At 40.9% G+C, this 23,263-nt stretch overlaps 2 protein-coding genes across 2 annotated transcripts in view; one reads left to right on the top strand and one right to left on the bottom strand.

Annotated features, from left to right (window-relative positions):
- The window catches only part of acad9 (acyl-CoA dehydrogenase family, member 9), a 15,656-nt gene extending 5,793 nt beyond the window's left edge, over positions 1 to 9,863 (top strand). Inside the window, exons 6-18 of the mRNA XM_061041434.1 lie at positions 595 to 673; positions 786 to 957; positions 1,070 to 1,143; positions 1,226 to 1,301; positions 1,408 to 1,478; positions 1,573 to 1,692; positions 1,775 to 1,903; positions 2,989 to 3,068; positions 3,470 to 3,596; positions 3,682 to 3,759; positions 6,266 to 6,394; positions 8,159 to 8,231; positions 8,534 to 9,863. Of these exons, the coding sequence (XP_060897417.1) occupies positions 595 to 673; positions 786 to 957; positions 1,070 to 1,143; positions 1,226 to 1,301; positions 1,408 to 1,478; positions 1,573 to 1,692; positions 1,775 to 1,903; positions 2,989 to 3,068; positions 3,470 to 3,596; positions 3,682 to 3,759; positions 6,266 to 6,394; positions 8,159 to 8,231; positions 8,534 to 8,634 (1,309 nt within the window). The 3' untranslated portion in view covers positions 8,635 to 9,863. The remainder of the gene's footprint in view (positions 1 to 594; positions 674 to 785; positions 958 to 1,069; positions 1,144 to 1,225; positions 1,302 to 1,407; positions 1,479 to 1,572; positions 1,693 to 1,774; positions 1,904 to 2,988; positions 3,069 to 3,469; positions 3,597 to 3,681; positions 3,760 to 6,265; positions 6,395 to 8,158; positions 8,232 to 8,533) is intronic.
- cfap92 (cilia and flagella associated protein 92 (putative)) lies at positions 8,902 to 23,263 on the bottom strand. The gene is made up of 7 exons (XM_061041718.1): positions 22,987 to 23,263; positions 22,746 to 22,910; positions 12,607 to 12,795; positions 12,252 to 12,402; positions 10,389 to 10,558; positions 9,187 to 9,344; positions 8,902 to 9,088 (listed from the first exon to the last, which is right to left on the bottom strand). The coding sequence occupies exons 1-7, from the start codon at positions 23,239 to 23,241 to the stop codon at positions 8,902 to 8,904; spliced, it is 1,275 nt and encodes a 424-aa protein (XP_060897701.1). The 5' UTR covers positions 23,242 to 23,263.

Here is a 23,263-nt window from a genome sequence, read left to right as displayed (position 1 = left end):
GTAGCTGTTTTCCAGGAGGCCACAGCTCAAAAGTCAGGTTGAGATAGCATTTCCTTAATTGAAACCGCCATCCGCTCTTCATAAATTCTCTTCATAAACCAATGGATGAAGTCACTGAGACTGTGTCTATGTTTTATACAGTCTATGCTGTGCACTTTGACACACCCTGCTTTGTCTTGTATTTTACTCTAAATGGGACAATAATGTACGAACTGGACATCACGCTGTATTGGAAAGACTTAAAACTAGCAATTTACATAATAGACTCATTAAGAAAATACTAACTTAAAATAAAAAATCTACTTAGACCAAACTGGCATACTTGAGTTAAAAATTTCAAAGGAAAGATTGTACTCATTATGAGGCCTTCTTTTGGGTTTTCTTTTGACATGATAGTTTATATAGTCTCTGTTGAATCTACTCTGATTAAATGTAATAAGATCAAGACTCTGCAATCGTTTCAGGTTTCTTTACTGTTTGAGTATTTGGTGTATTGTGAGATTTTAATGGTCAAGCTGAAATTGTGACAGCATCTACATTTTTGTCTGCATGTGGTTGAATTACCTTGACTTACGCTCAGTTCCACCATTTCAGTGGAAGTGATGCCGCCTCCATTCAAACTCGGGCAACCCTGTCAGAAGACGGAACACATTACCTGATCAACGGCTCCAAGGTGAGAGGAATTCAGTTTGGACGTTGTTTAATCTGAACTTCAAATGACCTTTTACATTCTGTTGTTTTGCCTCAATTCTGAAGCTCCATTGTGTTTGTGTTTGTGTGACCAGTTTTGGATTTCGAACGGAAACATGGCAGATGTTATGACAGTGTTCGCCAGGACAGAGGTGGTTGTAGATGGTGAGAAGAAGGATAAGATTACCGCATTTATCGTGGAGAGAGCTTTTGGCGGAGTCACCAACGGCAAGCTTGAGGACAAACTGGGCATCCGGGGATCCAACAGTAAGATCTGCATTAAGAAAAACCTCTCGGAAGGATAAACTCTCAGCAATGGCTTTTCATACATTATGTGCCTTTTTCTGTAAATAGTAATGAAACTTTTTGCCTTTTTCAGCTTGTGAAGTGAACTTTGACAACGTCCCAGTGCCAGTGGAGAATGTAATAGGAGAAGTCGGAGGTGGATTTAAGGTAAGCTCCATCCTCTTCTTCATCACTGTATCTGGACGGTCAGATTCATTTGTTTACCTCATTTCTTCTTTGTGTTGAACAGGTGGCCATGAACATCCTGAACTCGGGGAGGTTCAGTATGGGGAGTTCCTCAGCAGGAATGATCAAAAAACTGATAGGTAAACGTTCTCTACGGCAGCTGAGATTTCTGTAAAAAGAGCTTTCATGCTTTGTGTTTTTAAAAACGTAATCAGTTTTACATCAGCTGTGTCCGGCTTTCTGTAGAAATGACCTCTGAGTTCGCAATGACCAGGAAGCAGTTTAACAAAAGGCTGGGCGAGTTTGGTATGATTCAGGTAAAGTTTTGCTGCTTTGAGTTGCGTGATCTTAACACCACCTCTCGGTGTGGTCAGAGGTAAAACAAGGTGTGTGTTTGCTCTGTAACTGTAGGAGAAGTTTGCACTGATGGCTCTCAATGCCTTTGTGATGGAGAGCATGGCGTACCTGACGGCAGGGATGATGGACAGACCGGGCCTTCCAGACTGTTCTCTAGAGGCCGCCATGGTTAAGGTGAGGTACCTTTCTGATTGAATATGAAACAAGTGTTAAACTGAAGAACTCGTTAATTTGAATTGTCCATCTGTTTCCTCAGGTTTTCAGCTCAGAGGGGGGCTGGATTTGTGTCAGTGAAGCTCTTCAGATCCTCGGAGGTCTGGGTTATACAAAGAACTACCCCTACGAGCGCTTCGTCAGGGACTGTCGTATCCTGCCCATCTTTGAGGTATGGTAACACCTATTCTGTCATTAAATCCAGGGCTGTAGTCACACTGCTTACAACAAATGTCATGTTATCACAGACTTTTGTCACCATTTAAAGAGCAAATAAAATAGAACATGTAAAAGTGATTCATTCCCAGTGTAGTGGAAGTAGAAAAGGCTCTTCAGGCAGCTGATCGGAGCACTGCAGGAGGAGGAACACCCGCCCACATGTGTGTGTGTGTGTTGTGCATGTGTGTGTCTGTGTATGTATGTGTGCAAAATCCTGTTAAAATAAAGTGGCTTTCTGATCTCAAAGTAAATCAGTGGAAAAATGCTAAGTTAAATGTTTTTACAATTACAGGTGTAAATGTGGGATTTGCTGAAAATAATCGAAATGTTGTGATGAAACTTACCACCAGTAACGATGTATAGCCGCTGTATAGACTTCTGTGCTGCTACTCGAGCAAGTTTGTCAATGTTCAGACCAGAATCTCCCTTAGGTAATAGACTTACTATTAACAAGTAACTCATACATCCCCACTTCAAAATATTTCCCCCTGGAAATTACTTTTAAACAACATTTAACTGCTAAATTAGTCATCCCTTTTTTGTTATGGAACAGTGATATGTTGTTCGTAAGTTAAAACTCGTCAGGTGAGAGGTACTTTGAACTCCAGTATTTCAAAGAATCCTGGGTTTATACATTTTGTTCTTCTTGTTGGTTTATAAAGCAGATCAATTCTGTCAGTGGCCACCAGGTGGCGTATTTAACTTTAGAAACAAAGTCGAGTGAGAATGAGAGTTCTTTTGAGTTGGGGCTCAATGATTTATCCATTCATGGATTAAGTAAGCCTGCAGCTAATGAGGCCTTACATTTTTTATATGTATCATACAATGACAATCAGGTGAGAATAAATCAAAACATTTTTTTTAATGTAATTATCCAGGTTTTGACCTCTCATATGATTTAAAGCCATTACGAATATCAAAATGTAAACTAAAGTCCAACTGAGTTGTGTTCTTTAGTGGCTGCATGAAGGGTATACTATAATGTAATACATAATAAGATGACATGCCACTATATTACTTAACATTGTTTATTTTTAGGGGACCAATGAGATCCTGAGGATGTACGTCGCTCTGACTGGAATGCAGTATGCCGGAAAAATAATCACAGGAAAGATAAAGTAAGAATATGATGACAATATGATGATGAGACATAAGATGACACTAAATATTGTGATTGTAGTTCGTAAAAAACATTTTGTTAAAAGCTGCATCAACCAGTTTTTTTTCCAATCTTTAGCCTCCCAGAAACTCACACATCTTAATATTCATATTGTAGATTTTTTTTGTTTTTGTCTTGATAAAAAATGATCACCTGATCCATCCCCTTTCACCTTGTATATAAGTATTTCCTTGACCATGGTTGTTATAAATAAAAGATATGATTTATTTACTCAGCTCATAAGCTTCTGATTATGAAGGTTTAACTTTGTGTGGCCACGCTAACTGTTTGTAAAACTCATGAAGGCGTCCAGTTACATCTCAAGCTGTTTTCTGAGACCTCCTTCTGCTCTGTCTGCAGGGAGATGAAGAAAGGAAATATAGGTCTGGCTATGGGGATGGTGGGACAGAAGCTGAGGACCTCATTAGGGGGTTCAGTGGACCTCGGCCTGACGGGAAAAGATGGCGTGGTTCACCCCAGCTTGGCAGTAAGAATTTTAAAATGAAACATTTTGTGCATGCTTTAAATCAATTTTGTTGTTTTGAGGAGACTCAGGAGTTTTCTGTTTAAAGGAAAGTGCAAAGAAGTTGGAACTGAATGTCAGCCTTTTTGGATCGACAGTGGAGAGCCTGCTGTACAGATTCGGAAAGGTAATATTTGATTGATTTTACACTCTGGAAAAAATACCCTGGGATGTATTTTCTTAAATGTTTCCATTTAGCCTTGAACAACATTTCCATTTCTCTCGAACGGCTGAATAAACAAGCTGTTGTAGAGATCTGTTCATATCTTCAGTGTCTCTTAAGTGTTTGTCATACAGCTGCTCCAAAGAGTTCTCTTTTTCTTCTTGGACCGGGCTTTTTGTAATCACGGCCTTCCCAAAGAAGCTAAGAATCCCTTGGAAACAGATCAGCTTTCCAAGTCTCCACTTCCTGTATCATTTAAATCCACTGAATCAGAGCATGAGATGTGTCCTCAGAGGGCCTTCCTCACCCTGCAGTCCTCAGCTGCTTTAAAACAACACATTAAACATTGAAGTTCAAAGCACTTATTTCAACATGTCCCATTTTAGGAAAATCACAAATGATAAAAGCCGGTGAGAATTTAATTCAGTGGGGGGATGGTAGCCTGGCGGTTAGTGTCGTGCCCCATGTACAGAGGCTTTAGTCCTCAAAGCGGGCAGCATGGGTTCAGATAAAAGCATAAAAAGCTCAAAAGCCCAAAAATGTATCTTTAAAAAAAAAACTGAATATGTTGTAGTTTGATAGCTCTTAGGCTAACAGTAAAAGACTTCCAGATTTTTCCTGATTATAGTAACACAAAGTATAATGTTGACTTCATAGAATCAACTTTTTTTTTGGACATAAAATAATCACCCTGAACTTTCCACTTCTTACCCCTAATGTCCTCAACTTCAGCTTAGTTCCTGTTCCTTTTAGCTGGAGTGATATGAATCACATTCAGGGTCTAATGTTAACATCAGTGTTCTATCACAATCTGATCCCAGACAGATCTATTCTCAGCCAATTCAAGCTTTTGCTTTAAAAAAAAAAAATTTAAAAAAATTCCCAGCCAGCAGCAAAATCCGACCACGTTTGTGGAAAAAAAGGCAAATAGGACCTCTTAAAAGAAAGCAACACTCTGTATAATACAATAACAGACATGCTAGACACACATAAGCAGAAGTAAGGGATCTGTAACAACCATCTGTGACCAGTAATGATCAGACATGGGACACGTATGATTTTTGGACAATCAGAGCACAAGTCAATCAATCAATCAATTTTTATTTGTATAGTGTCAACTCATAACAAGTGTTATCTCGAGACACTTTACAAAAAGCAGGTAAAAGACCTTACTCATTGTTATGTTACAGAAAGCAGGTAAAAGACCTTACTTATTGCTATGTTACAAAGACCCGGCCAATCCATCATGAGCACTTTAGCAAAGCAGCAGAAGTTACAGTGGTAAGAAAAAACTGCCTTATTAAAAGGCAGAAATCTTCGGCTGGATCGCCGGCTCATGATGAAACAGCCTTCACGGGACTAGACTGCGCCGGGCTTGGAAGGGGATAGGGGGAGAGATGGGATACGATGCAGGAAGAGGGATAGGGAGCAAGGGGGTGGTTCTTTTTCACCAGCAGAGGGCGGGCAGCATCATCACTCTCCAGAGTGTCGAGTGGTGACGCACGTATATGCACAGTTACTTTCCAGTTGAGTGACCATCTTGTCTTCATTATATAGCTTTTCCACAAGTTAGGGATCAACGCAATAAATGTGTTTATCTACATCTATCTACCTCTAGAGATATCATACATCTAAAAAAGATATCGTCCGATAAATCGATAAAGTATTTTTTCTCTCAACCAATATTGATATCGGTATCTGCCCAAGAAAATCTCATATCGGTCGAGACCTACTGTGAATTCATCTAAATCTTTACGGCAAAGCCAGGAGTACAAACTTCAGTCGACAGACAATCCACTAGATGAAGATAAAAATGTCTTCTATAATAATGGAAGATTATAACTGACAGTTTAAACTGGGTGTCTGTATTCTAACGATCTGCCTGCTCATGTTTCCTGCTCTCTAATCCCTGACAGAAGAGAGAGATTTTTTAAAAATAATATTCCTTTCAATTTCCATTTGTCATTATAATATTAGCTAGCAGAGGCTTACCTGTTTTTGCTTTATAAAATGTTATACTATGCACCAACACAGTTATTTATGTTGGAACAGTCCAAACTCTAAACCCCTCCCACCGAGAGGTCAGGTTTGATCTTAGGCCTCAGAAAGATTTGAAACTGGCAAAGAGAAGGGCATCCTGCCCCCCCCCCCCGTAGTTGAGACACCATAGGTATCACACATTAGCCGAGTATTAATCATGGTGTCTGTCTGTATGGTCTATGACTGAAAAACCTCCAAACACAGGAAGTCATTCATCACAACTTCAGAGCAAAATCTAAACTGTTTCCTGACGAGAGAGTGAGTGTCTGATGTAGGAAAAAGCTGCAGTCTTCTTGGTACCAACCACAAATGTGCCATTATTCCATGGCATATCAGAGACACGCTTAAGTAGAATTAACTTAATTCATTTCTGGGCTTGGAAATGAACGACGAGTGAAGTTTCTGTGTGTTTGTCGTCTGACGTTTTCAGAGCATAGTGGATGAACAGCTCATGCTGAAGAGGGTAGCAGATGTGCTGATCAACCTCTACGCCATGACAGCTGTCCTGTCCAGAGCCAGCCGCTCCATCAGCATCGGCCTCAGGAATCACGACCACGAGGTGAGAAGACCGATCGAACAGACTGCAGTCTTGTTATTAACGGTCTAGCTTTCGAAGTTAAACCATTTATTGGTCTAGCTACAAAATCACGTCAACAATGAACATCCCTTCAGAGCACTTTTCCATTCAGCAGATCGGCCCACACTTTTCCTCTAATTTTAGACAATTTCAAACTGACACTATGCTCCCAGCATTTATATACAGCCAATTTGGTGGGACATGCAGGTTAGCAGGGCAACAGCAGCAATTCAATTATCAGTTTGAATATTCTTAATTATCTCGAAATTTAATAACAGACCCATGGGACTTCATGTTTAAATTGTTCTTACCAGAGCTTCAGTTCAGGCCTTTGCAAGAAACAACAAGGCTACTTCGTGTATGGAAGGAAGGATGGCTGAGGCTTTCTAATTTCTGCTTAGAAATGTTGTCCTCTCTGAATAAAAAGCAGTACCTGGTTTCTGCATTGAAGTTAATATCAAGGAGTCCCATTAAAAGTTTGAAGGACAGCAAAGAGGTATCAAATCAGTCTGCTTTATCAATTAGTCACATCTGCCATAAAGTACAAGCGTAGTAGCGGGCAATATTTGGTCCATTTATTACTATTTACTTCAAATAACACTGACAATAAGTCACAAGTACCTCATAATTAGAACCTCTTATCATTTGCTTGAATTGTGTGGTTGGGTTCAATGGAGTGCCTCTTCTATTCGTGGAATCACACATGCATTACAGTCACGCAGTACCAGTAATGAGAGAAACCAGTTCATTAAGTGGTTTCATTCAATAACAAAGTATTAATAGAAAATCCTGTCTTTGCTAAATTCAGTGAAGTTTGGGGCTTAACTAAACACACATTTTTTAACAATAAGGTGAGGCTGGTTTCACTCACGAAAGCAAGTCTTAGTCTACTGAAAGCCATTAAAGCAGCTTGAGAATGTCACGCATGTTCATGGAGCGTACAGTTCGTATGAGAGCAGACGGAGGTGAAGGAGGACACAGGACGGCAGAGCGTAAACACGGACTGCAAAGTGGCCGTGTGTGTAATCAGAAACAGTGATGTGGAACAAAGCACCGCGCAATAACCCTCAACAGAGAGACATTAAAGAGGCCAGCGAATGCTTTGCGTTATCCTCTTTGGCAACACTCTCCTCTGTGTTTCAGATGGGCAGTCCACTGTAGCTACAGGCACAACGGACTACAAACAGGCAGTGGTCCACCCTTTTGTAGTTTATGCAAAACACACAGAGACTGCAGGGATCCTGTCCAACTGAATACCATCCAAAGATTTGTGACTTTAATAAGACTTAACGGTTTTGCCCGAGGATCAAAAAGAAACACAAGGTTCAAAGATGTGAATAATTTTAAAAGCAAATGTGGCTTAAAATAGGCCTCACTATGATTGTAGAGGATTGTAAATTTTGAAATATTTACATGACAAAGAGGAGACGTGTTGACCTGGTTTTATTTTAAATAAATATCAAGGCCAAGGTTTCTTTATTCGTCTCCCTAGGGAGAAATTTGTCTAGGATATGGGATATTTTTAGAATGGAGCATGAAGTTTTCAGTTGTTGTGTTGTGATGTTTTGCACCATGTCAGCGGATAAACTTGGACAGACCGATGTTTTCAATCTCATTTCACATTTGATTAAATTCTGCGCTTTAATCTGCCTCCTGCATCTTGTTTAGTCTTCTTTTTTTCCTGTTTGAATTCATGTCAGCACGGTTTGATGAATGGCTGTCCCTTTTTTTTTTTTTTTTTTTTAGGTACTTCTAGCAAACACGTTCTGCAGCGAAGCTTTCTTCAAGAACAACTACTGGATGACTCAGTTGCAAAAACGTAAGTACAATACATCACGGTAATTGAGAACAGCCACTTGCTTTTTTTTTTTTTTTTTTTTTTTTTACTGCATCTCAAGTACAAAAGACTTGCATGTGTTGCGGAATTTCCCCACCAAGACCACATACCAACACCCAGACCCCCCCGCTGCTTTTCATTTTCACACTGCGCATGTTTTTTAATGACCTACATGTAATGCAGGGCTTTCCGGTGACATGATCCAGACTTATGAGAATGTTGTGTTTCGTATTTAACCAAACGAAGGCGGCTTGTTTTGTAATTCTCATCTCAATTTGTTCCAGACGCTCCTGAGAACAACGATGCCAACATCAAGAAGATCGCCAGGGAGGTCTTGGAGAACAGAGCCTATGTCTGCTCTCACCCTCTTGAGAGAACATACTGAGCTCTCCCATGTCACTCTAACACTTTGCCTCCTCTATTCTGATTGGACAATATGAACAAGTCATATTAGAGATTCTAATTATTTGTTTGGGCTCTTCTATTCGGACTGACTTCATTGATATTATTCGTATACATTAAGAGATTTCTTGCTTTAGTGACTTTATTTTGTTAAACATTGAATCCAGATAACATCAGAGGTGTGATGACTTTCTATGAAGTTTAATCCAAAGCACTTAATGAGCTCACTGCTAGTTTTATTCCTCTGAGCCTATTTAGTGTACATGATCAAGTCTTTGTGGGTTCTAGCTTCTACAATGTTCCGTGAAGGCTGGACGTCTGTTATACGTGCCTTTGTCTCAGGTGTGTACTTTTGGAAGTTGAAGATACTCTTCTCCTCATCTGTCAGAGGCAGGGCGGTCCGTTTATACAGGAAAGAGTGCTGCTTACTGAATCCACTGTAAGAGTCGGCACAAAAAAAGAAACGAGATCATTGTGTATACTGTCTGCTTAGTGTGTTTGATCTTTTTGAATAAAAGTGGTAAGTTAAACTGACTTGTAGTGGTACTTGCTGTACTGAGAGCTGTGTCTGGGGATAGCATTGCTTTTGCTGCTGAGGCTGCAGTCCGCACAGGGGCCTGGACCCAGGGCCGCACTCTTGTCTTCAACTAGTTTGTCATCTTCAAAGTTGATCACAGACAGTTGGGGCAAAGGCTGCAAAACAAAACACTGCTGTTGGCTACAGACTGAAGATTATTACTGTCTACTGACCAAGAAAAAAAACAAACATGTGAACTCTGACCTGACACAACAATCTCTAAACTATACCTATTATAGAAATGTATTACATGGCAAGCTGTAAACAATGTGAAAGGGGTCACAGTGCAACATAAAATGTTTTTTAATGAACTTACATGTTTTAATGGGCATAGTATAATTATTTAAAAAATAAACTGCAACTTATATTTGTTTAAATTAACATTTTGAAAATGAGCTAGATTACCCCCTGCAGTTCTCTAGGTACTATCAATAGTGCTGTCTGAGAAATACTGCTACAGGTGGACTAATACTTTAGTGTCCCTTCATAGCAATTTGTCTTGCCTCGAATGCACAGAAATATAGATATCCAATTAAATGGTAAAGCAGCTGTTAACATTTTTGATTTGGAGGTTAGCCCATATCACCTGAAAAGGTTGATTCATCATCCCTGGAGCAGCCAAAAATGTGAATAAAGGTTTAAGAAATGTTCATTTGTTTAAAAAAAAAAGATGTCCTGGGACAAGAATCTGCTGCTTTAGACTCTGTACACTTAACACGACTTCCCATTTCTGTGCATTGTCTTTATTGTTTATGCCGAAATAAAAACCAGACAACAAATACTAAATGTGTTTTTTTAATGAAACTCATCAGTCTAAGGACAGAGGACTTATTAAGATGGAAATAATAAACATTATTCAGGGTTAAGTGTCTTGCCCCAAGGACAAATTAGACATGTTGCTGCAGGAGCTGGGGATCGAACCCTCGACCTTCCGGTTGAGAGACAATGACTATACTAACTGAACCACAGCCGCCCCCTAGAGTCACACCGATGTCTTAAATTTGTCATTGTCAGTGATAGATAACCAAAATATATCTAAAGTTAGAACATTTTAAATGTGTCCAGCATCCCAAAATGTGTCGCTGTCAAAATATAACTGGGACCTGAAGTTTTTGTTTTGTGCCATTTAATGCAAGCTCAGCCAATGAAAAACACTGTACCTTCAATGTCATGCCTGGTTTCCTGAGTGAATACTTCTTTGGCTCGTCTTTCAGTATATCCTGTGACTTTCCTCCCATGTGGCACTTAAACTGTGGGAACGGGGTGTTGAAGTTTCCTGGTGGTTTGCTGCCTGATAGTTGGGGAAGCTGCTCCTGCTTCAGATGGTCCCCTGAGGATCCAAAGCATAAATTTCACTGTACAGATCTAAATCTCTTTAGACTCAATGCTTCACTATTCATAAAACTATAAAGGTTATCAAGTGACTTCCCTTGCAGGATGGTTTGACAGAGACACCATCACAAATAGATGCAAATTCACTGCTGACATTTTTGAAGATCCTCCTTCACTAAATGTATATTTCAGAGTGGTGCGGCAGTGTGTTACCATAACGAAGACACTTATCAATATTGCCCCTGAATGCTGAGCAAACATTTACAGCCCAGACAGTTAGAGAAAGAATTCAATATACAACTTAGTGCATTAAATTAGTTTGAGCCTTCTCTGTCACATCTATCTATCAATTTGTCAGAAATACTGTGTGTCATCACACAAAGCACAACTGTTCAATGGTTAGTTTGAAACCCAACTCATCGTTGTCTAGTATGTGCACATAAAGAACTGTTTGTCCAAATTCCATTAAAACAATTTTTGCTTTTTTGCCCAACATGCCTTAATGTGTCGAAATCCATACTGTTGTAATTTTCTCCAAATACAGATCGGCCTACATGTGAGATACTAATTACTTAGCCTAGAACACAGTGGTGTAATACATTTTATTATATTCATGTCAGACTTTCTGCCTGACCACCAAGACTATCATGTGAATGCATTTAGTTTTGGGTGTAGTTGACTAGCAAAATATTTTACATGAAATCAAATGTATCAGTCTTGTGAGAGGAAGACCTAATTTCTCATCCTATCCCTCACCACATATATATATATATATACAGTATATACATATTCTCTCTTCCTCTCAGTACCCTGTTTAACATGGTTATGAATGCATCTGAACTGCACTTTTGTACTTGAATCAACTCCAATACTGTAAAAAATGAATTTCCGTTTTGACATGCATACAATTGAGGAATGTTTTGCTAATAGTTTCCTGAAATTGTAAAAAAAAAAAAAAAAACATACCAAAGGAAAAATACTTCCCTGACACAATGAGGTCTGAAAATAAAAAAGAGGAACTGATATTAAATAAGGATGTTGTACTCTGTTGTGAATGTTTAAAACCTTTTTTATAGTGCTTTGTTGTGGTTTTTTATTGACTGGCTCCATTTGCTGCTGTTTATTTCTGTCTGACAACCTGCCTGCTGGAACATTATCAGACCTAAACCTCTATCATGAAGAGGAGGATTTAACTAAAATACAAAACCTCAAAAATATCTGGAGGGCTTGAATGTAAACATAATGTATCTAAATGGGTGCAACTTCAATTGCAGTGTTACATGCCTTCATAAAAGTATTATTCTTTGATATTTCTCGGTCGTTTTCAATAATAAAGAATAGAACCATGGAAAAACAAACAAAGAGCAGGAATGCCTAGTATACAGTGGGCAACAGAAAACAGCTGTTGGTTCCTGTGATGGATCTCTACTTATTTGCCGGCTGAACTTCAGTTTAAAGAGCTCTTCTCTTCTGATTCTGACACCAAATGCTGACATTCACACCTGTGTGCTTTGATGGGTATACTGGACATATATATCTGTCTGACATGTGGATGTTAACATTTGGCCAGTTACTCATGGGAAAAGAAAAATAAAAAACATCATAAGACCAAATAACCCTGTACATAAAAGCTGCACCACGTTTAGCAGTCTCTAGTGTTTTATGGTGTAGTGTTAAAGTGTGTAACCTACCAGCCAGGTATATGGAGGCAGGAGATGGGCTGAAGAAAGTTGGAGGTTTGCTATAGAGCTGAAAGTCCTCATGGCGCTGGTTCCAGGCCAATCTGTCTCGTGAAAGTGTGGGCTTCAATATGTTGGCATGTAGGATGTTCTCTCTCCAAGGCTAGAAGCACAGTAAACGGTAATATTAGAACTTGAACCCTCAACAGTTAACTGGACAGCTCCAAAGTGAACAGTAAGGTTAACATTACTGACTATGTAAACAGCCATTAAAATGTTATCCATGTGCCAAGATTCAAGGAATGCCCATAAACTAAACATTCCTTTTCCTGTGAAAACCCACACTACTGATACATGAAGATCTCACCTTCCTCAGCTCCTCCACTCGAGCCTCATCTAGATGTCTAGGGTGCTCTGTGGGCCTGTCGCTGCTCGTAGTTGAGACCCAAACTGGAGTGGTGGCAGTGGAGCTGGAGTCAGGTTTAGTGGTCATGCTTCCTGGCTCCACTGTAGCACTGTGATACTGCTGACTGTAAGTGAACCTCCGCCCTGGCACCTGAAGTTTTCACCACAAAAAGCACATTACATTTATGGTCATTTCTCTGGACACATTCTTTCTGTGTCTGCAAAAAGATAGCCTAACAAATAAAACCAGTTTCATCTTTGAAGTTTTTTCTTTTTGTGGATTTATGTATAAAGGTTTTCTAATTATTTGGCCACCGTTACGGGATTACAAATTGATAATTAGTGTTTATACATGTTACCTTTTCATTGTGGGTAAATGCAGTCAAAAGCAGGAGCAGGAGATATTGGCCACTAAGCAGAAATGAAACAGGATTTGATGGCTTACCTAAGAAAACAGCTAATCTGTTACATGCAACTCAGTTCTCTCTCTCTGATTCTCCATCCTCGCTCCACCTGCTGCACACCTGAGTGCAATTTGCACTCAAGGGAGGGGGAGGGGTATTGAGAGGAGCAGGTAGAAGTGGGGGGGTGTTAGAAAAACTCGAGGTTTAAACTGAAATTCGTGGCGTCCTGATAAATTTCGGTCTCCATTTTCTGAGTCTTTTGGTTTAACCATTTTGTATTCCAATGCCAGCAGATGCAGTTTCTTGTTATTCACCGTCCTTTTAGCTCTTTTTAGGTCTTCACAAACTCCTGAGAGTAAAGTTCCCCACACTTAAGCCGCCACACTCTCCATTATGTTCACACTAGCTAAGTTAAATAGCTGAGGTTGTAAAACTTAACTAGCTGAAAAAAAACTACAGGAGTAAATTCGGATTCACTTTGCTGTTAAGAATTTTTTTTTTCCAGTTCCATTTGCGGATTCCTAATCGCTTAAAATAGTTAATCCACTTTTTATGTGCTATCCTAGCACTGTATATATCAGTAGCTCAATGTGTTACAGTTCATAACCACCCTGATGTCTGCAGCTGATTCTCTCTTCAGTTAGTTGCTGGTTGACCTGATGTCCTGTTGAGTACAAGCTGAGGCCTAATGAATGTATCATATAAAGTTACTTGTGATCTCTTTTCAGACAAAAACAAAAAACAAGAAGACTGCACAAACATGCAACTATAATCAAGCCACCATGCTACATCTCGATATATTAAGATGTGTAGCACCTGTAAAAGTACTTATTTTTGTTAATAATGTCCAGTCACTTTAATTCAACATGTTGTTAATTACATACTGTGACATTAATAGCTTCTGTTCAGTTAACTGTTTTTACATTCACCAGCAGGTGGCAGCGTAAGCTCTTTTGTGGCACATGAAAGTGAAACTTAAACAAGTGGCTGGAGAAAACAGTCTGAGCTGGTGCCGATGTACCTGGCTTCTATGTTTTGCCGTCCTTGCCTTTGGAGTAATAAAGCGAACGTTTTCTACACCGTGAGTGCCGTTGCAGTCTAAGACTTGAGACACTGAGAGACGCGGTAACGAGCCAACGTTAGCTACAGTTGAAGTTAAGCTAGCACGACACGGTCTCGTTTTGTTGTTTTTCAAGAGTTTCGAAGTGAAGACGGCGGTGAAAAGATGTCGGAACATCGAGAAGAGTTCATTTTGGAAATAGAAAAAAAAACTGTTGGAACTGACTGTTAAAAAAAACTGCAAAGAGTATGTGAATACTGCAATATATCAATCAATCAATCAACTTTTATTTGTATAGCGTCAACTCATAACAAGTGTTATCTCGAGACACTTTACAAGAAGCAGGTAAAATACCTTACTCTTTGTCTGTTAACATTACAATATAGCAGGCATAGACTCTGAGGGTATTGAAAATAAAACCCGCCGTGCACTGATTAAGCACATTACAAAGTTTTGTGAAAGTGAGGAGTTTCTGGAAAGGGAAGATGAGGGCATGTCGGTGCTGTTGGAGTTGAACGATGCACTGCGAGAGGACTCGTCGGAGAACAACGACGCGGGAGAAACGCCATCTTCTCCTCCACCGGCCGGCGCCGAGGGGGGAAAAGGACGCGGTTCATCCAGCTCAGCCGACGTCGGGACAACATCGAGGGGATGACACACTGCTCCTGCCGTCGCTGAAGAGACAGGTTCTGGCGAGAGGGCGAGAGGACTCATCACAGAGGCAGAGATTCCATCGGCAGCAGCTGCTGTGCTTCCGCCAGTGGTTTCAGAAAGGACTTCAGAATAAATGGACATGTTGGTGAGTCAACTTCAAGAGACACGTTGAGTTTCAGTAGCCTTGAACATCAAATTGAAAGTGGCCTAAGAAAGGGATATCCAGAATTGGAAATTATGGAGACAGTGATACGTTCTGTGAATCCTGGATTAAAACTGAGGAGCTATTTAGAAGGAAAAACTACTCTCAGACAAATATTAAGAACTCAGTATGCAGAAAAAGATGCAACCGTCTTGTACCAACAACTAACAAAAGCTGTACAAGGACCTGGTGAAACAGCTCTTGATTTTCTGGTCCGAGTACTTGATTTACGCCAAAAAGTCCTGTTTGCATCTGAGCGTTCCCAGTCTGGCCTGAAATATAACGAAGAGCTAGTTAAAAGCCAGTGTTCTCAGTCCATTATGACAGGCTTGATGAATGACAACATGAGGATGTACTTGCAGGATGAGAAAAGTAGTGACGAGGTGCTCCTGCAAAAGATGCAGATTGCTCAGTACAATGAAAGTGAGAGAGCCCAAAAGATTAGAGTCACAAACAAAGCAATACATAGGGCAAGTCTCAACTCTGTGGAGAGAAGTGGGGGATGAAAATGACCCTGTAGCAACATCAGCCCCACCTAAACCTAGTAAAGTGATCAAAGAAAATCCCTTATTTAGAAAAATGGAGGAGAACAACACGGCAATCAGAGAGCTCACAGGCAAAGTAGCGTCACTTGTGCAGACGTGAGAGGAAAAACTGTTGATGAAAATCTAACTAAAGCAACTGCGAATGCTTTTAGGAGAACCAAAGAGACAATGTGTAGCATGTCAGCAGGACAAGAAGGACTGTAGTCATTGTTTTAAGTGTGGCAGTGGGACACATTGGGCAAAAGGGTGTAGAGTAGTGGAAAGACAGAAACCGTCGGGAAACGGGCAGAGGTTGTGACTCGGGGACGGGCCATGACTTCAGAATTTAAGTCCCAGAAGGACGCAAAATCTGAGCTGAAATCTCAACCTGAGCCTCTTGAGAAGCCCACAGAAATGGAGAAAAAGAAAAACTACACACAAGTCACCCTAATAAAGAGCAACCCTGTCACTTAAACAAGAATGGCTCAAAACGTAAACAAGTCGCACAGCTGGTAGGGAAAAGGTGTCTCGTCTGGTTTAACATGAACAGTGTGAAGACACAAGCGTTGTGGGATACAAGAGCACAAGTTTCCATCATGAGTGAGGCGTGGAAGTCCAAAAACTTACCTGATGCGAAAATAAATCCTATAAGTGATTTGTTAAATGATGATGAACTGCTGGACTTGAGAGCTGCAAACGGCTCACAAATACCTTTTCAGGGTTGGGTCGAAGTTAGTCTCAGTCTGTGTGATCCCAAAACTAAAATGGAAAGCTCGGATGAGATACTAGTCCTAGTGCTAGTAAGTAGAGACATAATGCAGAGACCAGTAATAGGTTTTAATGCTATTGAGGAGATAGTAAGAGACAATGCAGACCAAGTTCAGCTAAGTGAAAGAGTAGCTTTGCTCAGAAATTCACTAAGGCTAGGATCAGGAAAGGCAGAAGCTCTACTTAACATCATTCAGGGAGCTACCAACGAAAATGTCACTTACCCAGTCAAAACAGGACGCTCATCTGTTGTAGTTCCGGGGGGACAAATAACGTGCATTAGCTGCCCTGTCAGAACCGATTTCAAAGTTAAAACTGAAATGCTCTTTGAGCCTGAGGAGAACCTCTCATTGGAGGAAGGACTTGAAATTACCTGTCAGTTGGTAAACATTTCCTGTTCCTCACGTAAGGTCAGTATCTATGTCAGAAATATGACACATCATGACATCACAATGCCAGGCAAGACAGTGATAGGGAGCATACAGAGGATAGCAGACTGTTACCCAGTGTACTCAGACGAACACCAGGTAAATTCAGTATGTGTTGAAGAGCCTCAGACTCCTCTAAACACCACCACAGAGACTTTCCAGGATAACCCATCAGATAAACAGTGGGATCCACCTGTCAATCTTGATCACCTGACAGCTGAACAGCAAACACTAGTCAAACAAATGCTCAGGGAAGAATCAGATGCATTCGCTAAGCACAAAGATGAAATAGGATACATCAAAAACTTGAAAATGGACATTAAGCTAACAGATGATGTTCCTGTTGCAAAAACATATAATGCCATACCTCGACCATTGTATGATGAGGTTAAGAACCACATCCAGGATTTGTTAAATAAAGGATTCATTCGCAAATCCACCTCCCCATACGCAGCTGCAGTAGTTTGCGTGAGGAAAAAAGACGAGAGCCTAAGATTGTGCATTGACTACAGGGGGCTTAATAAAAAGACAGTTCCAGACAGGCATCCTCGACCCCATGGGGGCTGTATGAATGGAACAGAATCCCTTTCGGCCTCACTAATGCGCCCTCAGCCTTTCAGCGCAGTATGGAAGAGAGCCTAGAAGGTCTCAGGGACAATATATGCATTCCATACTTAGACGATGTCTTAGTCCCCAGTAAAACTTTCAAGCAGCATGTGGAGGATGTGAGATCTGTCCTCCAACGACAACAAGCCTGGGGAATTAAACTGAGGCCAGACAAATGTGACCTGTTCAAAAATGAGGTCCGTTATGTTGGAAAAGTGATCTCAGCCGACGGCTACAAGATGGACAATAAAGAAGTTGCTGCAGTGCAAGCACTGAAAACAACCCCACCTACAAATATTAAAGAGCTACGGAAACTTCTGGGTTTCTTAGGGTACTACAGAGGGTATGTGCAAGATTTCTCTCATCATGCCAAATGTCTGTATGACCTACTTTCAACAGACACTGACTCAAGTCCTAAGTCTAAGTCCAAAAGGACAGGACAGCTCCCCCCACATCAGAAAATAGTGTGGACTGACACTCACCAAAAAGCTTTGAACTATCTTGTTGATGTTTTGACTAACCCACCTGTGATGGCATATCCTAGGTTTGAGGATCCGTTCATTCTACACATCGACGCCTCAGAGCAGGGTCTGGGAGCAGTCTTGTATCAGAGACAGGAAGGTAAACTCAGAGTTATTGGTTACGGCTCACAGACATTGACACCAGCAGAAAAGAACTACAGACTACATTCAGTGAAGCTTGAGTTTTTAGCACTTAAGTGGGCTGTTACGGACAGGTTTAGAGACTATTTGTTTTACGCTCCGTCTGTAACAGTATACAGCGATAACAACCCTGTCACTTATGTTTTAAGCACAGCTAAACTGAATGCGACTGGACATCGCTGGGTCTCTGAACTGGCCGACTTCAACATAACATTGAAATACCACCCAGGAAAAGTGAATACAGACGCAGATTTCCTGTCTCGAATACCTGTGAGTATGGACTCTTACATGAGTGAATGCACAGAACAATTCTCCCCTGAAGTTTTAGGTGCAATCCTCAATGCAGTGGAGACACAGGAGCAAAACCAAATTGATTGGGTGTCAGCCATCACCTGCAGCCCACAGGTTCAGGAGATAGGTACAGATAACCTGCCAGATATAGTGGTCACACAACAACAGTTACTGCAGGCACAGTTGCAAGATCCCGCCATATCTCTTGTTCTTCAGTGGAAAATGTCTGGGGGAAAACCGGACAAAAGAGATATGAAAGCACAGACACTTAAACAACTGCTGCATGAGTGGAAAAGACTGCATGTTTCACAAGAAGGCCTGTTAAAACGAAAAACATCAACAAGGACTCAAATTGTGCTTCCAGGAAAGTACAAAGAACTGGTCTACAAGTACCTCCACTGTGAAATGGGTCACTTGGGGGTGGAACGGGTTTTACGTCTCGCCAGACAAAGATTTTATTGGCCAGGGATGCAAAAAGACATTGAACATTACATCACACAAGCTTGTAAATGCAACTTTCAGAAAAAACCTGCAGTGCAAAGCAGAGCTCCCATGTGTCATGTACCTGCTACTGCGCCGTTTGAAATGGTTTCTATAGACTATCTTCACCTTGAAAAAAGCAGGGGAGGGTATGAGTATATATTAGTGATCATTGACAACTTCACTAAGTTTGCCCATGCCTACCCAACCCGTAACAAATCAGGAAAGACAGCGGCAGAGAAAATCTTAAATGATTTTTCACTTAGGTTCGGTTTTCCTGTTAAAATACATCACGATCAAGGTAGAGAGTTTGAAAACCAGCTATTCAGGCGTTTACAGAAATACACTGGCATTGCAAACTCAAAAACAACACCTTATCACCCACAAGGGAACCCATGTGAAAGATTTAATCGTACTCTGTTATCGATGCTGCGTACTTTGGATGAAGATAAAAAGGGAAATTGGAGTGATTAACAAATGCGAGAAGCATATGACATTGCATCTAAAAACAAACAACACAAGACTACAACTAGAGGAAAAACACATTATGATCAAAATAGGCAAAGTGCAGTGCTTTCCCCAGGTGATCGGGTCCTTGTAAGGAACATGTCAGAGCGGGGAGGACCTGGAAAATTGCGTTCATATTGGGAGGATCATATACACATTGTGGTCTCTCAAAAAGGTAAAGACAGTCCAGTTTATGAGGTAAAGCCTGAGCGTGGTACAGGAAGAGTCAGAATCCTTCATCGCAACATGTTAATGCCATGTAATGCTCTGCCACTTGAGGAGCACCCTCAAAACACTGTAAAAGAAAAAAATCCTCACACTCAACAAAAGAAGCGACACAAGGAGATTAGAACAGAAACATCAGAGGACTCAGACAGCTCAGATGAGGAGGAACATCACTGGGCTCATAGATTGAGACACCATCACCACCAGCCTGGAGAGCGAAGTTTTGAAACCACGCTGACTCCTGAAAGCATACCTCAGCCTGGAGTTGTTGCTGAGGCAGAGGAGCCCAGAATGGAGTGTCCAGTGCAAATGCTTTTGGACAGTGACACTGATGGACACATTACTGATGGATGTGACAATCAAGAGGTAACAGAGACTGTTCAATCTGCAGACCTGCCTCTTCCTCATGAATCAGAACCGTCTTTAACAGAGCCGCGCAGGTCAGAGAGAAAGGCGCCCTAAAGAGACATTGACCTATGAATCATTAGGCCAACCCAGCCAACGTGTGATAGGGCTTCATGCTAACCCAGTGTATGTAAATACATTGGCACCAGGATATGAACAATACAGTGTGCTCTGGCCTACTCCACAGATATTTGGGACACACTTTGTTTATCCAACTCTGATTCCCGTGGGATTCTACTGATAGGCTGTGATAAGATTCAATATGGATTCAGAAACATGGACGGTTTGTGAACTAAGTGGTTATTGTCCATTCTGAGTAATTTGGAAAAACTAGAACTAAGGTGAACAGTTGAAAAAGAGACACTGACCAAATGTGATGAAAAGGTATCTGTTGAGATCACACTGTGAAGAAAAACAGGGTTAGTGTGTGTTAAGGGTACTCAACTGTGTTATATAGCTAAGAGGACATTCTGGTCATAAGGTATATGATTTTGTCATAAGTAATGTCATTGAAGTAAGGGTAAATAGACCAAATGTAACACTGAAGTGTTGTTGCAGTAAAGTGTGATTATATCACATGGTATGTGATAATAGTGTACTCGAAGGGTTAAACCTGTTAAAATGCATTTAAAACTGTTTACTTCTTCCAAACTTTCAAGCGAAAGCAGTTGTCATTACGTGGTAAGGTTAACCCACCAATTTATCTTTAATGTTGCATTCATAAGTTGGGTATTATCTGAGTATTGTGAAGACATTCTATCCTATGTTTGTGCTGCATTTTAATGCTAATGTTGAGGACAACATTTATTTTGCAGGGGAGGAATGTAGCACCTGTAAAAGTACTTATTTTTGTTAATAATGTCCAGTCACTTTAATTCAACATGTTGTTAATTACATACTGTGACATTAATAGCTTCTGTTCAGTTAACTGTTTTTACATTCACCAGCAGGTGAAGGTTTTGTGGCACATGAAAGTGAAACTTAAACAAGTGGCTGGAGAAAACAGTCTGAGCTGGCATTCGGGCGTTGCTGCTGAGGCGTGCGCATGGTGCTGATTAAGGGTGCAGAAATGCAAAATGTTCTCTAATTGATTACTCTTCCCATTGTTAAAGCGAGTACTCGAGTAATCGTTTTGTAGTTCTTTTTTTTTCTGTGATTCTTTTCCTGCACGGGAGGCCCCGCCCCCAACTATGACGCGATGCCGACCGTATCTATTGATTAATTTGAATCTTCGGGATTTGAATAATTGTTAGTAAGGGCGCGGTCACACTGGCCATCCGTACCATGCTGTACCCAAGCACGATTGCCCCCCGCAGCGACATTCCCCCGCTGGCCGGCGCGGCCTGCGGTCACACTACACAGGACTATCCGTGCCTAAGCACGATTACCTCTTGTACATAACGTCTTAATACAACACATGCACGCTTTATGTTATTATGAAGCGTGCTCAGTTTACAAACAAGCGGACGAGAGAGAGAGAGAGAGAGAGAGAGAGAGACGTGCAGTGGAGTCCACGTCTGCACATCAGAGAAAAACACAGAACATGACAGCTACTTTTCTGACTTTACAGCTTATTTTAAGCCATTTTGATCAGACACAGCAATAAATAAATTAAAAAATAAAATAGACGCGAGGCCGAGTCCACAGGCGAGTCCGCAGCCGCACATCGGAGGACAACACAGAGCATGACAGCTACTTTACTGACTTTACAGCTTATTTTAAGCCATTTTAATCAGACACAGCAATAAATTAATGAATTGTTCTCCGATGTGCGGACTCACGCACGAACATCGGAGAACAACACAGAGCATGACAGCTACTAAGAGGTCTTTGTATTAACATTCAAATATGACATTTCTTACTTCAACAGACAATAAACCTCAAATAAAACTTCACACAGACGTATCTTATGACCGTTTTAACACTTTATTATAAATAGAGCAGTGAGTGTGGCGAGGAGGACGTGCAGACATCAATGCGCACTCATCGCACGTTGAAGCTGTTTTGACAGCAACATTCTGTTAACAAAGACTGCAGTCTGCAGTGTAGAGCACACTTTACTCTGGGAAATTAAGTTACAATAGAACAGGTGAACAATTTAAGTGTCTGTCTGTTCCATCTTTCTCCTCTGTGCGTAATGACACTTTCGCTCAATCTCGCTCGTCCGTCCGCTATGAGCTATTTCTCCCTATAAGGTTGTTCTGTTTTGTAGTTATTAAGAGAATAATCGTCTAAAATTCCAAAATATAGGAAAACATCTAGTTATGCTGCTCTGTCCTGGATGATCAAACGTCGTTGGTTTAGCGGAGTAAAGCGTTAATCACTGAAGTGAAAGTCCTTCTTTTTCTGTGGACTAAAAAGACAATTTGAACTGAACTTCCGTAGATCATATTTCGTTTGTTTGGGACTTTTTGTTCATTGTGAATTCATAGGGGGGTAAATTAAAGGGATATTTTTGTTAGGGTAGCAGCGTACGGATCAACAACAGACGCGTTTCAGCACAGAGCCTTTATCAGCGCTTTGTTTGTCATCTATTTTCTTTTTGCGCTCGTGCTCCTTGTTTTCTGTTTTGAATTAGACCTATCCTAGAACCCACAATGCAACAAGAAACATTTACAAAAATGTGGACTACAAAACGATTATCGATTACATTTTTTTTGTAACCGATTATTATTTCTCGGGTACCCGAGTACTCGTTTGCACCCCTAGTGCTGATGTACCTGGCTTCTATGTTTTGCCATCCTTGCCTGTGGAGTAATAAAGCGAACGTTTTCTACACCATGAGTGCCGTTGCAGTCTGAGTGGTGTGACAGATGCACGGTATGCAGTATGTACTTCTTCTATCGACCAGCTGTTGTAAATATTATACAACAAAATGATCGAACCTTGGCCATCTCTTTGCGGATCAGCTCCATGGCTTGTTCCTTTGAGTTGAGGGTCTGGATGCTGTAGTTGTGTGCTGGTCTGTTTGTGCGCTGGTCCATCCTTAACACTGCAGCTTCAGGCTTCTGCAACCGCTCACTTTCCTCATGCACCTTTTTAATATTGTCCTGGAAAATAACACAATATATAAATGGCTCTCTTAATAAGTTTGAATAAACCTCAGAGTGATTCAAGCCTACAGACCTGAATGAAGTCCTTGAACTGGTTTTGCCTCAGCTGCTGGCTGCTGTGCCTCCATTTCATGTACTCGCTGTTGTGCATGTCGAGCGACGCATGTCTTTTCATCCGGACAGGCAGAGAGGGAAGGTCAACCTCAGGTTCAGCAGTTGCTTTTTGCTCCCACTGCTCATAGTGTATCCCAAATTCTTTGCTCATGCTGAGAATCATGTCAGCTGTGGGGAAGATGTTGTACTGCATCACATCTTTAAGTTGGCTCATTTGACAAATCTGGCTCAACCTA

Source organism: Labrus mixtus, chromosome 7 (genome assembly GCF_963584025.1).
Source record: "Labrus mixtus chromosome 7, fLabMix1.1, whole genome shotgun sequence".
In the NCBI taxonomy this organism is placed as follows: domain Eukaryota; kingdom Metazoa; phylum Chordata; class Actinopteri; order Labriformes; family Labridae; genus Labrus; species Labrus mixtus.
Note: the sequence above shows the minus strand (reverse complement) of the source record. Positions and strands in the feature narration are given on the sequence as shown.

Excerpts from the sequence above, each read along its gene's own strand:
- cfap92 (XM_061041718.1), bottom strand. The coding sequence starts at position 23,241 with ATGAGCCAACTTAAAGATGTGATGCAGTACAACATCTTCCCCACAGCT. Across the intron at positions 12,796-22,745 it reads TCCGCAAAGAGATGGCCAAG|GTGCCAGGGCGGAGGTTCAC; the intron begins GTTCGATCATTT and ends TGAAAACTTCAG. Across the intron at positions 9,345-10,388 it reads AACCAGGCATGACATTGAAG|CCTTTGCCCCAACTGTCTGT; the intron begins GTACAGTGTTTT and ends TTTGTTTTGCAG.